This window comes from Rhineura floridana, chromosome 6, assembly GCF_030035675.1.
Source record: "Rhineura floridana isolate rRhiFlo1 chromosome 6, rRhiFlo1.hap2, whole genome shotgun sequence".
Classification (NCBI taxonomy): Eukaryota; Metazoa; Chordata; class Lepidosauria; order Squamata; family Rhineuridae; genus Rhineura; species Rhineura floridana.
In genome coordinates, this window is record NC_084485.1 from 44,025,871 (window position 1) to 44,040,239 (window position 14,369).

Sequence of the window (14,369 nt, forward strand, 5' to 3'; positions counted from 1 at the left end):
TGTGTAGAAAGGGAGGGCTTTCTGCGCATGAAGAGGCTGTTGTAGGGAAAGACAATAACACTGTCATGTACTTATTCAAGGTACAGAACCTCTGTCCCTAAAAAATGATGACACTTCTTTCCATACCCTGTTGTATACCCTCTTGTGGATGAATAAATGGGTTATAGCCAATGCTAGTCTTACTCAGAATAGACCCACTGAAATGAATGAACCTAACTTTAATTGTTGTAAACCGCCCAGAGAGCTTTGGCTATGGGACTGTATACAAATGTAATAAATAATAATAATAATAATAATAATAATAATAATAATAATAATAATAATAATAATAATAATAATAATAATGTCTAAGACTTCAGTGGGTCTGAGCAGGATTAGCATTGAATACTACCCATTAATTTCAGTGGGACTACTGAGTAAAACTTAGTTTGAAACAAGTTCCCAATGCTTCTGTCCTCTGCCTGGCTTCTACTCTACTGGTCATGGCAAATAAGGAATCTGAATTGTTCAGCATGGACATAAATCACAATATTTTTGTACCGCTCTCTGCAACCCTTCTTCATACTTGCATGATAGCATACGAAATAGGTCCCCCAGATTTAAAACAACAACAACAACAACTAAATCTTGATCTAAGTCATCCATACCAAATGCTTGGTTTCATCCCCATGTACCTTGGCTCCTTCTGGGAGGAAGGACAGGATATAAATACATACATACATACATACATATACATACATAGATGCCTGTGTGTTATTCCTTGAATTTTCTTGTCTCTAGTATGCATTATGAACAGCGGAGGGTGCTCCTTTAGGGCAAATGGGGCAAGTGCCCTACCAGCCTCTGCCCTTAGCCAGTTCTTACTTATAATAAATCAAGGGGTAGCCCTGCCTGTCATTGGCTTTGGCTCCACCTACTGTTGCTGCCTTGCCTTCCACCATGCCAGTGCCAATGGACACCAACCCCCCCTGATTACAGAGGATTAAGAAACTGATTAAGATGGGTGTTTTTAGAAGATAGCCCAAAGAGCCCAAGCCCCAGGTCTTTTGTGGTAGGTCCCTGATCCCCTTCCCTCACCTTAAATAAACTTTTAAAAAATGTGTTTGCTTGCTGGACATGCTGCAAAGTACAGCGCTAGCAAGACCCCAGCCATGCGTCATCATAATCTGTTCAGAGACTTACATTTCCATCTATATACATAAATGAAACTATGGAAATTTTATGCAAATGTGTGTCATGGGTCTGTGCCTGGAGCCTTTTAAGTTCCTAGTGCCACCCTTGCAGATTAATTTATTTTTTAATTTTTAAAATCTTGTTCTAGAAAAAACTACACTGCTTCATCCAGGGCAGAAAAAACATGGAGGAATTTTAATGAAAAACAATAAATTATATTAATTAAAATCCCACATTATACATTCCAGTTCACTCACAATTGTCCTTGGATCTTTAATGGGAAGGGATAGGGCTTGAATGTGGTTGCTTCCCCATGCCTGTTGTCCCCCCCCCCCCATTTGGATTGTTCGCCATGGCATATGTTTCAGAGCCATCTAGCAACAGGGCTAGTCCTGCCATGAGCAGAGCTTGGAAGATTACTTTTAAAAAGTAGTAAATTACAGTTACAGTTACATGGCCCAGAAAAGTAGTAATTACCGTTACAATTACAATAGCTCTGAAAGTAACTGATTACTTTACTTTTCTTCCAAAGTAATCACTACAATTACATTTTAGTTACTTAAAAATGCCTACAAGGTGCTGCCTTGGCTGCTGCACATCTAAGTAGCCTAAAACAACATTAAAAATAAACAAACACATACAGAGGTAGTAGAATAATTCTTTTTATCCATAAGATAGCAGTGCTGGTCTCTCCACTGGTAAGGGAGGTGGGGAGGGAGGCTGAGGCCACTACTCAGATCTTTGCACATCAAACCAAGTGCAACCCCCCACCCCCACTCAGCCAGCCAGCATAATCTCTCTCACATAACCACCTCCCAGACCCTGCCCTGCCACCAACTAAGGAACACTCACTCAAGCAAACATTTTCCCCTGAGATGCAAAAAAGTTAAAATACTGCAAATGCAACATAGTAGCCAGAGAGGGTGGTGGAGGCCACTTTGTGTATCAAGTGTGAACACAGTATTCATTCTCTCTCGCACGCACGCACGCACACACGTTGTCATCTTTCACCTCCACAGTTCTTTCTCTCCATTCTGCTGCTGCCTCCTTCCCCTCCTTTATCCATGTTCTTGACCTCCAGATCCTTTTCCCCTCCACTCCATTCTTCACCACCACTATTCATTTTTTTAAATAATTGTTTTCTCCACTCCACCCCGTCTCATTCTCCGCCTCCTCCCTCCTACCCATCCACAGAGCATGAGGAAAGAGCGACACTGCACAGAAGCCCAGTTTGAGGCACATGATTTTCATCCACAAATCAGAGGAGCAGAAGATTTCCCCTGCTCCCCCCAAGTAATGCCCAAAAGTAATTCTGGAAACGTTACAATTACTCCACAAAAGTAGTAAAATTACTCCTAGTTCTATTACAATCAAAATGTAAAGGAATTACCCACTTGTTACTCAAAAAAGTAATGAATTACAAGTAATTCGTTACTTGTAACTAGTTACTTCCAAGCTCTGGCCATGAGGTAGAGTGAGGCAAATGCCACAGGTGGCAGATGCTGGGAGGTGGTAGCAGCAGCCATGGGATGTTCTCCTGAGACCCCCAGCCATTTCCCTCTGTTACCACATTAATTTATTAATTTCTGAGTTTTTATAACCCACTGCTCTTCCAGATTGGAGCAGAGGGCAGCTTACAACGCAACATACAAGGTTCCAAAGGCCTGGACAAGTACATGCATTTTCACGTTTTCCCATGGTTTTAATCTGGCCTGCTGCCTTAGGTGTGGCAGAGCAGTGGTTCCCAAACGTTTTCCCTGTGGGCCACTTGAAAATTGCTGATGGTCTTGGTGGACCACTTAATGGTTTTTCTGTCTGTTGTAGCAACTGTAATGCGCGTTGCTAGATGCTGTATGATTTTAAATTGTACTTTTATTGCTTCTTTTATTTCTGACATTGCATTTTATTGTATCACAATTTGCATGCCATAGAATTCAGATTGCAATACAATAAAATACAATATAAGAAAGAAAAAAAGCAATAAAATACAATTAAAAATCAATATGAGTGTTTAATGTGAATATGCTGCGGACCACCTGAATGAAGCTTGCTGACCATTAGTGACCCACAGACCACAGTTTGGAAACCTCTGTGGTGGAAGATGATCTCCCATCACCAGTGTCAAAGTAAGATTCATCTGCCAGTCCAGTCATCTTCTCTGTGTGGATGCGGTGGAATGGAGAGGGGGCGCCATCTTGTCCTTCCCCTCAAGCAGTAAAATGTCTGGGGCTGACCCTGCCTAGCAAGCGTGGAAGCTGCAAATATCAAGATCACCAGAGGACTCTGATGTAGTCCTCAATCAGGTAGTAAACCTATTTCAGGGCGGTACGACTGCCAGTGGGGGGATGCTATCCTTATTAATGGAAAGAAATATATGCACATACAAAATAGCATGTTCGGGCGAAGGCTAGGTTATAATCTTTCTCACTGATATGTAGTTTTCTGGGTGCATATATTTAAAAAAGAAAAAACATTCAATCATGTGATTCCCCCATTTGGTGCCTCCAATGGTACAGCCTAGCCCCAGAAGCAGAGCTGGCACCTCAGTGAGAGGCCTTTGTGAGAATGATGTTACATACTTTCCAGGATACAATTTTTGCAATGAAGGGGGAATATAAGAATATAATATAAGAAGCCAATATAAGGTTTCAGGGTGTGTGTTTTTTTAATGGAAAACTGAAGTTGGGGGCAATGACGATTTCTCTCAGCAAAGAAATAAGCCAGAATCTGAGTATAGCATAATCTATTAACAGGAAGGAGAGTTATCTGTTGTAGAACCCACCTGGAGATAGGGTGCCCAGTAAAGGCATTAAGATCAGCAAATGGAACCCAGTCAGTTTTGCCACAGCCTGATGATTTTTGGCTTGTAGTAACAAGGAGGCAAGCTTTTTCACTGGCAGCACTGGTGTTGTGGAATGCCCTCCCTGGTGAAATACGAGGGGCTCCATCAGTATAGGCATTCTGCTGGCTCTTGAAGACACACCTGTTTAGGCAAGCATTCCTCTGAACTTGAATCTCCAAATCTAATTGTTTTAATCATTTTTAACTGTTTTGTTATGTTTTTAACTGGCTTGTTTTATTATATATTTTAATTATGGATGTTACCAGGGGCCAGACTCTTTGTATTGTAGCAGAGCCCAGGAAGAAGTCATCCCATAGGTGGCAAGGCAATTTTCAATGTGTATTTCAGTCTTGTGTGACTCTGTGTTTGCAGCGGAGGAGTAATGCTGGTTCATGACATCAGGAAGAATGAGAGCCGGGTGATTGATTTCCGAGAGACAGCCCCTTTCAGCATCCAAGAAGAGGGTCTTAGGAAGGCTTGGGAAACAAAGGTGGGGAGAGCCTTTACTGTTTATGGGACAGGGTGGTAGTTGTTGGTAACTATCTCCATTTATCTCCCTTAACTTACCTGTTTTGGTATCATCAACCCCACTTTCTTCCTGTAGAGTCCATTAAGGCATAAACCTATTTAAAAACTTGCATCTTTATATTCACTCCTCTTGCTTTCCATTTGGATTTTTTTTTGAAAAAAATGTTAAAAAGTTAGGCTCTGCTTAACTAGTGCGATTGGCACCCTCTTGGAACTCTACTCTTTCCTTTGTTCTTCCTTTTATCCAGCCGGGTCTTCTGGTTGGTGTTCCAGGCATGATCAAGGGACTCCATGAAGCACATCAGTCTTATGGGAGGTATGATGAACATTTTCTGTGCTTGTGCACTCCATCATTCAGCTTCAATTGGAAGACTGATGCATGCACATAATAAACATGCACTATTTTATTTTATCATTTATTTATTATTATATTTATATTCTGCCTTTCCCCTAAGGAACTGAAGGTGGCATACATAGTTCTTTCCTTCCCCATTTTATTCTCACAATAATTTTGTGAAGTAGGTTAGGCAGAGGGATGATAACCGGGCCAAGGTATGCTGCATGGCTGAGTGGGGATTTGAACACTGGTCAGTTCCAGACAACCTGTTTATTGAGCATTCATCCTGATTGTTTGCATAACATCTGCATTTGTGATATGACACCAGCTTTTTACTGAGCATTCATTCTGATTTGTGTGTGGGGAGGTTATATGACTTTGTGTCAACTTGTCAAGCAATTGTTATCCCACACTTTTCAGTGCTTTTCATTTTACTGTCGTTTTCCTCACCCAAAAAGTCCAATTTTTTGGAAGCAGGTTTGTTGCACAAGAGTGCCAAATCCACTTTAATTGTGCAACCTGAATTTCCCTGTATGTGTTTGAATCCCACGTCTAAAATGGCAACAGTCTGGAAGCACTCTTGGTCTCCAAAACCTTAGTGTTACATTATAACTCAGCGGTGGCTAACATAGTGCTCTCTGAATATTGCTGAACTCTACTTCCCATTAGTCAAGCAAGCGTAACTAATGGACAGAAATGAGGTGAGTTGTAGTCTAACATCTGGAGGGCATCACATTGGCTATCTCTGCTCGAACACCATACTGGCTATCTGTTATTTCAACCAGGTTAACTGTACAGGTTGTGCCAATAAATTAAATTTCATACATTATATTTTTAAGGTGTCTCTATTAATAGTGTATACGTGTACATGTAAAATGTGTGAATGTGGCAAACATGTTTGCATTGTACAGAAAAAGTGTCTAGGAAACTGGGATTGGCTATCTCCTTGAAGGGTGCATGGTCAATAGCAGGCACAGGTTTGCTGACATGAAATGTGTGAAGTGGTCCTAAGGGTCCCTCTGATGCATGAGCTTGCTTTTGCAAACATGTGTCCACTTCAGCTCTTTACACTCTCTTAAAATTTTCATATCAATGATTATTTAGTTGCTGGGCATTTCAAGTACAGCACATCCGGTAACTATGTCATCTTGACTTCCATGTAAAATGGGATTCACTGGCTAACATTTTCATTGGTTTTTGGTTTTATAAGAAGCAGAGCTTGGAAAAGTTACTTTTTTAAACTACAACTCCCATCAGCCCCAGCCAGCATGGCCACTGGATTAAGAACATAAGAACATAAGAAGAGCCTGCTGAATCAGGCCAGTGGCCCATCTAGTCCAGCATCCTGTTCTCACAGTGGCCAACCAGGTGCCTGGGGGAAGCCCGCAAGCAGGACCTGAGTGCAAGAACACTCTCCCCTCCTGAGGCTTCTGGCAACTGGTTTTCAGAAGCATACTGTCTCTGACTAGGGTGGCAGAGCACAGCCATCATGGCTAATAGCCATCAATAGCCCTGTCCTCCATGAATTTGTCTAATCTTCTTTTAAAGCCAGCCAAGCTGGTGGCCATTACTGCGTCTTGTGGGAGCAAATTCCATAGTTTAACTATGCGCTGAGTAAAGAAGTACTTCCTTTTGTCTGTCCTGACTCTTCCAACATTCAGCTTCTTTGAATGTCCACGAGTTCTAGTATTATGAGAGAGGGAGAAGAACTTTTCTCTAGCCACTTTCTCAATGCCATGCATAATTTTATACACTTCTATCATGTCTCCTCTGACCCGCCTTTTCTCTAAACTAAAAAGCCCCAAATGCTGCAACCTTTCCTCGTAAGGGAGTCGCTCCATCCCCTTGATCATTCTGGTTGCCCTCTTCTGAACCTTTTCCAACTCTATAATATCCTTTTTGAGATGAGGCGACCAGAACTGTACACAGTATTCCAAATGCGGCTGCACCATAGATTTATACAACAGCATTATGATATCGGCTGTTTTATTTTCAATACCTTCCCTAATTATCCCTAGCATGGAATTTGCCTTTTTCACAGCTGCCGCACACTGGGTCGACATTTTCATTGTGCTGTCCACTACAACCCTGAGGTCTCTCTCCTGGTTGGTCACCGCCAGTTCAGACCCCATGAGCGTATATGTGAAATTAAGAATTTTTGCTCCAATATGCATAATTTTACACTTGTTTATACTGAATTGCATTTGCCATTTTTCCACCCATTCACTCAGTTTGGAGAGCTCTTCGCAATCCCTTTTTGTTTTAACAACCCTGAACAATTTAGTGTCGTCAGCAAACTTGGCCACTTCACTGCTCACTCTTAATTCTAGGTCATTAATGAACAAGTTGAAAAGTACAGGTCCCAATACCGATCCTTGAGGGACTCCACTTTCTACAGCCCTCCATTGGGAGAACTGTCAATTTATTCCTACTCTCTGCTTTCTGCTTCTTAACCAATTTCTTATCCACAAGAGGACCTCTCCTCTTATTCCATGACTGCTAAGCTTCCTCAGAAGTCTTTGGTGAGCTACCTTGTCAAACGCTTTTTGAAAGTCTAAGTACACTATGTCCACTGGATCACCTCTATCTATATGCTTGTTGACACTCTCAAAGAATTCTAATAGGTTACTGAGACAGGACTTTCCCTTGCAGAAGCCATGCTGGCTCTGCTTCAGCAAGGCTTGTTCTTCTATGTGCTTAGTTAATCTAGCTTTAATAATACTTTCTACCAGTTTTCCAGGAACAGAAGTTAAGCTAACTGGCCTATAATTTCCGGGATCCCCTCTGGATCCCTTTTTGAAGATTGGCGTTACATTTGCCACTTTCCAGTCCTCAAGCACGGAGGAGGACCTGAGGGACAAGTTACATATTTTAGTTAGCAGATCAGCAATTTCACATTTGAGTTCTTTGAGAACTCTCGGGTGGATGCCATCCGGGCCTGGTGATTTGTCAGTTTTTATATTGTCCATTAAGCCTAGAACTTCTTCTCTCGTTACCACTATTTGTCTCAGTTCCTCAGAATCCCTTCCTGCAAATGTTAGTTCAGGTTCAGGGATCTGCCCTGTATCTTCCACTGTGAAGACAGATGCAAAGAATTCATTTAGCTTCTCTGCAATCTCCTTATCGTTCTTTAGTACACCTTTGACTCCCTTATCATCCAGGGGTCCAATTGCCTCCCTAGATGGTCTCCTGCTTTGAATGTATTTATAGAATTTTTTGTTGTTGGTTTTTATGTTCTTAGCAATGTGCTCCTCACATTCTTTTTTAGCATCCCTTATTGTCTTCTTGCATTTCTTTTGCCAGAGTTTGTGTTCTTTTTTATTTTCTTCATTCGGACAAGACTTCCATTTTCTGAAGGAAGACTTTCTGCCTCTAAGAGCTTCCTTGACTTTGCTCGTTAACCATGCTGGCATCTTCTTGGCCCTGGCGGTACCTTTTCTGTTCTGCGGTATACACTCCAGTTGAGCTTCTACTATAGTGTTTTTAAACAACTTCCAAGCATTTTTGAGTGATGTGACCCTCTGGACTTTGTTTTTCAGCTTTCTTTTCACCAATCCCCTCATTTTTGTGAAGTTTCCTCTTTTGAAGTCAAATGTGGCCGTGTTGGATTTTCTTGGCAATTGGCCATTTACATGTATGTTTAATTTAATAGCACTATGGTCACTGCTCCCAATCAGTTCGACAACACTTACATCTCGCACCAGGTCCCGGTCCCCACTGAGGACTAAGTCCAGGGTTGCCATCCCTCTGGTTGGTTCCATGACCAACTGGTCTAGGGAATAGTCATTTAGGATATCTAGAAATTTTGCTTCTTTGTCGTGACTGGAACACATATGCGGCCAGTCTATGTCTGGGTAGTTGAAGTCACCCATTACTACCACATTTCCTAGTTTGGATGCTTCCTCAATTTCATATCTCATCTCAAGGTCTCCCTGAGCATTTTGATCAGGGGGACGATAGATCATTCCTAGTATTAAATCCCTCCTGGGGCATGGTATCACCACCCACAACAATTCTGTGGAGGAGTCTGCCTCTTTTGGGGTTTCAAGCTTGCTGGATTCAATGCCTTCTTTCACGTATAGAGCGACTCCGCCACCAATACGTCCTTCCCTGTCCTTCCGATATAGTTTATATCCAGGGATAACCGTATCCCACTGGTTTTCTCCATTCCACCAGGTCTCGGTTATGCTCACTATATCAATGCTCTTCTCTAAGACCAAGCACTCCAGTTCTCCCATCTTGGTTCGCAGGCTCCTAGCATTAGCGTACAGGCACTTGTAAGCAGTGTCTCTCTTCAAGTGTCTTTGGCACTTGTGGTTAGGCCTGTGGTAATTTTGCTCTTCTGAATTTATATGCTGTGCCCCTGCTCTCACAATGCCTACTTCTAGGCCTACCCCTTTTAAAATTTCATCATTTCTTTGGTCTTTATCCCAGGGGGGAGGTTTATTCCGAACCAGACCTTCCTCAGCTCCTGTTGGGTTTCCCCCCTCAGTCAGTTTAAAAGCTGCTCTGCCTCCTTTTTAATTTTAAGTGCCAGCAGTCTGGTTCCATTCTGGTTCAAGTGGAGCCCGTCCCTTTTGTACAGGCCCGGCTTGTCCCAAAATGTTCCCCAGTGCCTAACAAATCCAAACCCTTCCACCCGACACCATCATCTCATCCATTGGACTGATGGGAGTTGTAGTTCAAAAAAGTAACTTTTCCAAGCTCTGAAAGACTATAGTTTATCTTTTTGTTTGTTTATTTCCCTTATTAGCCATCCCATAACAAGAATTCTGTGGGTGACATGCAAAGTAAAACAACATTTTAAAATTACAAATATTGAATTAAACTGCTTTAAAACAGATACCAAAGGATTAAACAATTCCACCAATGATCACAGAATAATAAAGGGTCAAAACATTTTTTTTAAAAAAACAGAGTTAAACAATCATTTAAACACCATAGTATTATATTACATTTAAAGGACCTGGGGAAATAAAGAGGGTTTTATTTGGGGTTAACAGAGGGGTGTGCTTATCTGAAGAGGACATTCCACAACCAAGAGGCTGAAAAGGTCCTTTCTCTTAAAGCTATCTACTGTATCTTGGTGAAAGCAGGAGGGCTTCATGTGATGAGCTCAAGGTACTCATGGAAAGAAGTGATTCTTCAGATACCAATGTCCCAAGCCATGAATGTCTTCAAATATTAAAACCAGCTGTTTAAACTGGTCTCAGAAATCAATCTGGACTCAGTGAAGTAGATGCAATGCTGGTGTAATATGTTAACATGCTTGCAGCCATATGCTGCACCAATTCTAGACTGTTTTCAAAGACAGCTCCAGCTGCAACACATTGCAGTAATCTTAAGTATTATATGATTGGCTGTTGGCTGCCAGGTCATGCCATGTTTCTTGTTGCCAGACTGCCATGGAGACAGTTGTTGGGCCTTGCTGCAGATGTAGCCCAGGATGGATTCAACGTCACACATGATTTAGGTGAGTGCATACATGGAACAAGAGGTACAAAGCCAGGTTGCATGTACAAGTTGTCTCCCATTATTTGATGCTAAAAAAGGCAAACATTTTCAGACTTTACAGGCTAATCCTGCATACCTAAACCTGCATAATTAAAAAAGTGCCATTGAAATATGAGAGGTACTAGGCCTTCTGTCCACATTTTTCTATGCCATCTTTTCTTAGAGTGCTTCCAGTTGACCTGTTTATTGAGCATTCATCCTGATTTGTTTGCAGGGCAATTAGACAATGTTGGCTAATTTAATAAGCATTCATTCTGATTTGTTTGAGGAGAGGTTAGATGAAGTTGCAAAAAGCAATTGTTACCCCACACTTTCCAGATTGATTGATTGATTTGCTTTATTACGGTCAAAGACCAGCAGAACCCAATATACAATATAAAAATTATAACCACAAATAACAGTACAATATACATACTTGTGCTACATAATCTCTGATTAAAACCAAATCTCATTGTTAAAATTAGTATGTTAATAAGGCTTTTCGATGTTTGATAGCTGCAGCACAGAAGCTCACCACTTTAGATGAGACTTGAGGATCTGTGTCTGCTAAAAGATATTTCATGTAAAATGCAGCATCCCTACCCGGGATTTTTTGTAAACTTGGGGTGATGAGCAAACGTCTAAGATCATAATAAAAAGAACATTCTAATAAAACATGAGTTGCAGACTCAATGACACCAAGAACACAGGGGCAGAGACGAGCTGCAACTGGAGTTTTTTGATATCGGCAAAACGTTATGCTTGGCCAGCGTAAATGCTTTCCAGAACATTTCCCCTTTACTTACCCTATCGCAAAAACTCTGATCTTGTTGGAAAGTGGGTTTGTTGCCCAAGACCTCCCAATTAACTAGTGCAACCTGAATCTGCTGGTATGTGATTGAATCCCACCTGAATATAGCAATACTCTAGAAGTGCCCTTAGTATCCGCTAGTGGAACAGTATTTCATACAATGGGGCTGATAACATGCAACACTTCTCTGAATGGAGCACCACCGCAATGTAGTAGTTTACAAATGCTTTCATATAGGGGCTTTAAGAAAATGAAATGACTTTGTTGTTGTTATGTGCCTTCAAGTCAACTACGACTTATGGACACCCTATGAATCAGTGATCTCCAACAGCATCTGTCGTGAACCACCCTGTTCAGATCTTGTAAGTTCAGGTCTGTGGCTTCCTTTATGGAATCAATCCATCTCTTGTTTGGCCTTCCTCTTTTTCTACTCCCTTCTGTTTTTCACAGTCTTTTCTAGTGAATCATGTCTTCTCATTATGTGTCCAAAGTATGATAACCTCAGTTTCATCATTTTAGCTTCTAATGAAGCCCTCCTCCGGGTTCCAACTCACAGGGAGGGTGATGACAAGATCTAGGGCCTTCTCAGTGGTGGCCCCCGAACTATGGAACAGTCTCCCTGAGGAAGTACGCCTGGCGCCGACTCTGCTTTCCTTCCGGCGCCAGGTCAAAACCTTCCTATTCTCTGAAGCATTTTAAGTTACATTGATCTAATTTTAATAATGTTTATTGTATTGTTGATTGTATTTTAATATTATTTTGTTATTCATTGTATTTTTATACTATTTTATGTTCACCGCCCAGAGAGCTATCGCTAGTCGGGCGGTATATAAATTTAATAAATAATAATAATAAAAATAAAATAATAATGGTAGTTCTGGTTTAATTTGTTCTAACACCCAATTATTTGTCTTTTTCACAGTCCATGGTATCTGCAAAGCTCTCCTTTAACACCACATTTCAAATGAGTTGATTTTTCTCTCATCAGCTCTTTTCACTGTCCAACTTTCACATCCATACATAGAGATCGGGAATACTATGGTTTGAGTGATCCTGACTTTAGTGTTCAGTGATACATCTTTGCATTTGAGGACCTTTTCTAGTTCTCTCACAGCTACCCTCCCCAGTCCTAGCCTCCTTCTGATTTCTTGACTATTGTCTCCATTTTGGTTAAGGACTGTGCAGAGGTATTGATAATCCTTGACAAGTTCAATGTCCTCATTGTCAACTTTAAAGTTGCATAAATCTTCTGTTGTCATTACTTTAGTCTTTTTGACGTTCAGTTGTAGTCCTGCTTTTGTGCTTTCCTCTTTAACTTTCATCAGCATTTGTTTTAAATCATTATTGGTTTCTGCTAATAGTATGGTGTACTCCGCATATCTTAGTGATATTTCTCCCTCCAATTTTCACACCTCATTCATCTTGGTCCAATCCTGCTTTCTGTATGATGTGTTCTGTGCAGAGGTTAAATAAATAGGGTGATAAAATACACCTATCTCACACCCTTTCCAATGGGGAACCAATTGGTTTCTCCATATTCTGTCCTTACAGTAGCCTCTTGTCCAGAGTATAGGTTGCACATCAGGATATTTCTTGACAGATCTTTGTCAAAATTTGGACAGATTGAGTCTCAGTAGCTTGTAGCAACTATTGGTATGCCATCTGTCCTTGGTGATTTGTTTCTTCCAAGTATTTTAAGAGCAGCTTTCACCTGGTCTTGCTTTCGCAGGAAGTATGGAACTTCTCCATCTTCTGCTACCAATTATATAATCAATTTGATTCCTATATTGACCATTTGGTGATGTCCACGTGTACAGTTGTCTTTTTGGTTGCTCAAAACATGTGTTCGCAAGAAACAAATTATTGGCTTCACATAATTCAATAAGTCTTTCTCCTGCTTTTTCTGTCTCCTAAGCTCCGTTTCCCCACAATTCCTAGTTCTTCTCTGTTCCCTACTTTTGCATTCCAGTTCCCCATGATTATCAGCACATCTTGTTTTGGTGTGTGATCAATTTCTTCCTGTACTTCTGTGTAGAATCTCTCCAATTCCTCTTCTGCGTTTTTTGTTGGAGCATAGACTTGGATGATGGTTATGCTAATAGGGTTTCCCGTTTAATCTCATTGATATCACTCGCTCAGACCTTGCATTGTAGCTCCTAATTGCTTTTGCTACATCACTTCTCACTATTAAAGCAACCCCATTTCTTCTTAATTTCTCATTTCCTGCATTAAATATTTTATAGTTGCCTGACTGAAAATGTCCCATTCCTGTCCATTTTAATTCACTCACACCAAGTATTGTAATGTTGATACGTTCCATTTCTTGCTTGACAATTTCTAACTTTCCCTGGTTCATGCTTCTCACATTCCATGTTCCTATTGTGTGCATTGTATAACTCCGGACTCTTCTTTCGCATCTTTGTGCATCAGCCTCTGGGTTTCCTTTTAGCTTTGACCCAGCTGTGTCATTAGTCACAGCGCTACTCGTACTTGTCCGTTGTTCTTCCCCAGTAGCTTGGTGAGTGCCTTCTGACCTGGGGGTCTCATCTTCCAGCACTATCTTGTGTTGCATTTTGGATACTCTGTTCATAGGGTTTTTGTGGTAAGAGATATTCAGAGGTGGTTTACTACTGCCTTCCTCTGAGTTTGGATGCATCTTAGTCTGATGTCTCAGCTTTGACCATTCTGCCATGGGTGCCCCTGCTAGGAGTCTAGCCTCTTGGTCTAGACTCCTGATGGCATTGCACTCAGCTTCTTCAACCCTCTCAAACCCCCTCACCACATTAAGGTGTGCATCCTAGAGAGGGCAATGAAATGACTATAGACATGATTTGCTAGTGCAAGGCCAGTTCTCAAAAATGTCTGTTCAGGATATTTCACCTGGACCATTATTTACTTCCCTGGTCTAATAGTATCAAAATCTGACGGGGAATGTTTGCTTACAACCATCTGGTATGCCAGGATCCAGGGTAAATTCCTTATTCCTAAATGTAGTTATGGACCATACCACAGGAGCTTGCAATTGCAGGATATAACTGAGATCCTCATATAATTAAAAGCCCTTTGTGTGTGTACCACACACCCAGACCCATAAACACATACGTATTTCCATTCTCTCTTTCACTCAGTCACATGCATAAGTATTTATTTGTTTGAACTCTTTTTACCCTGCATGCTGAACTTGA

The 14,369-nt window shown here is 41.1% G+C and overlaps 1 protein-coding gene across 3 annotated transcripts in view; it reads left to right on the forward strand.

Annotated features, from left to right (window-relative positions):
* GGT7 (gamma-glutamyltransferase 7) overlaps nt 1-14,369 on the forward strand; it is a 69,360-nt gene that overhangs the window by 24,331 nt on the left and 30,660 nt on the right. For 2 of the 3 annotated variants that reach the window (XM_061631606.1, XM_061631609.1), the window contains exons 4-6: nt 4,388-4,505; nt 4,792-4,859; nt 10,280-10,353. In XM_061631606.1, the coding sequence (XP_061487590.1) occupies nt 4,388-4,505; nt 4,792-4,859; nt 10,280-10,353 (260 nt within the window). The remainder of the gene's footprint in view (nt 1-4,387; nt 4,506-4,791; nt 4,860-10,279; nt 10,354-14,369) is intronic. The other variant, XM_061631607.1, reaches the window with a different exon arrangement.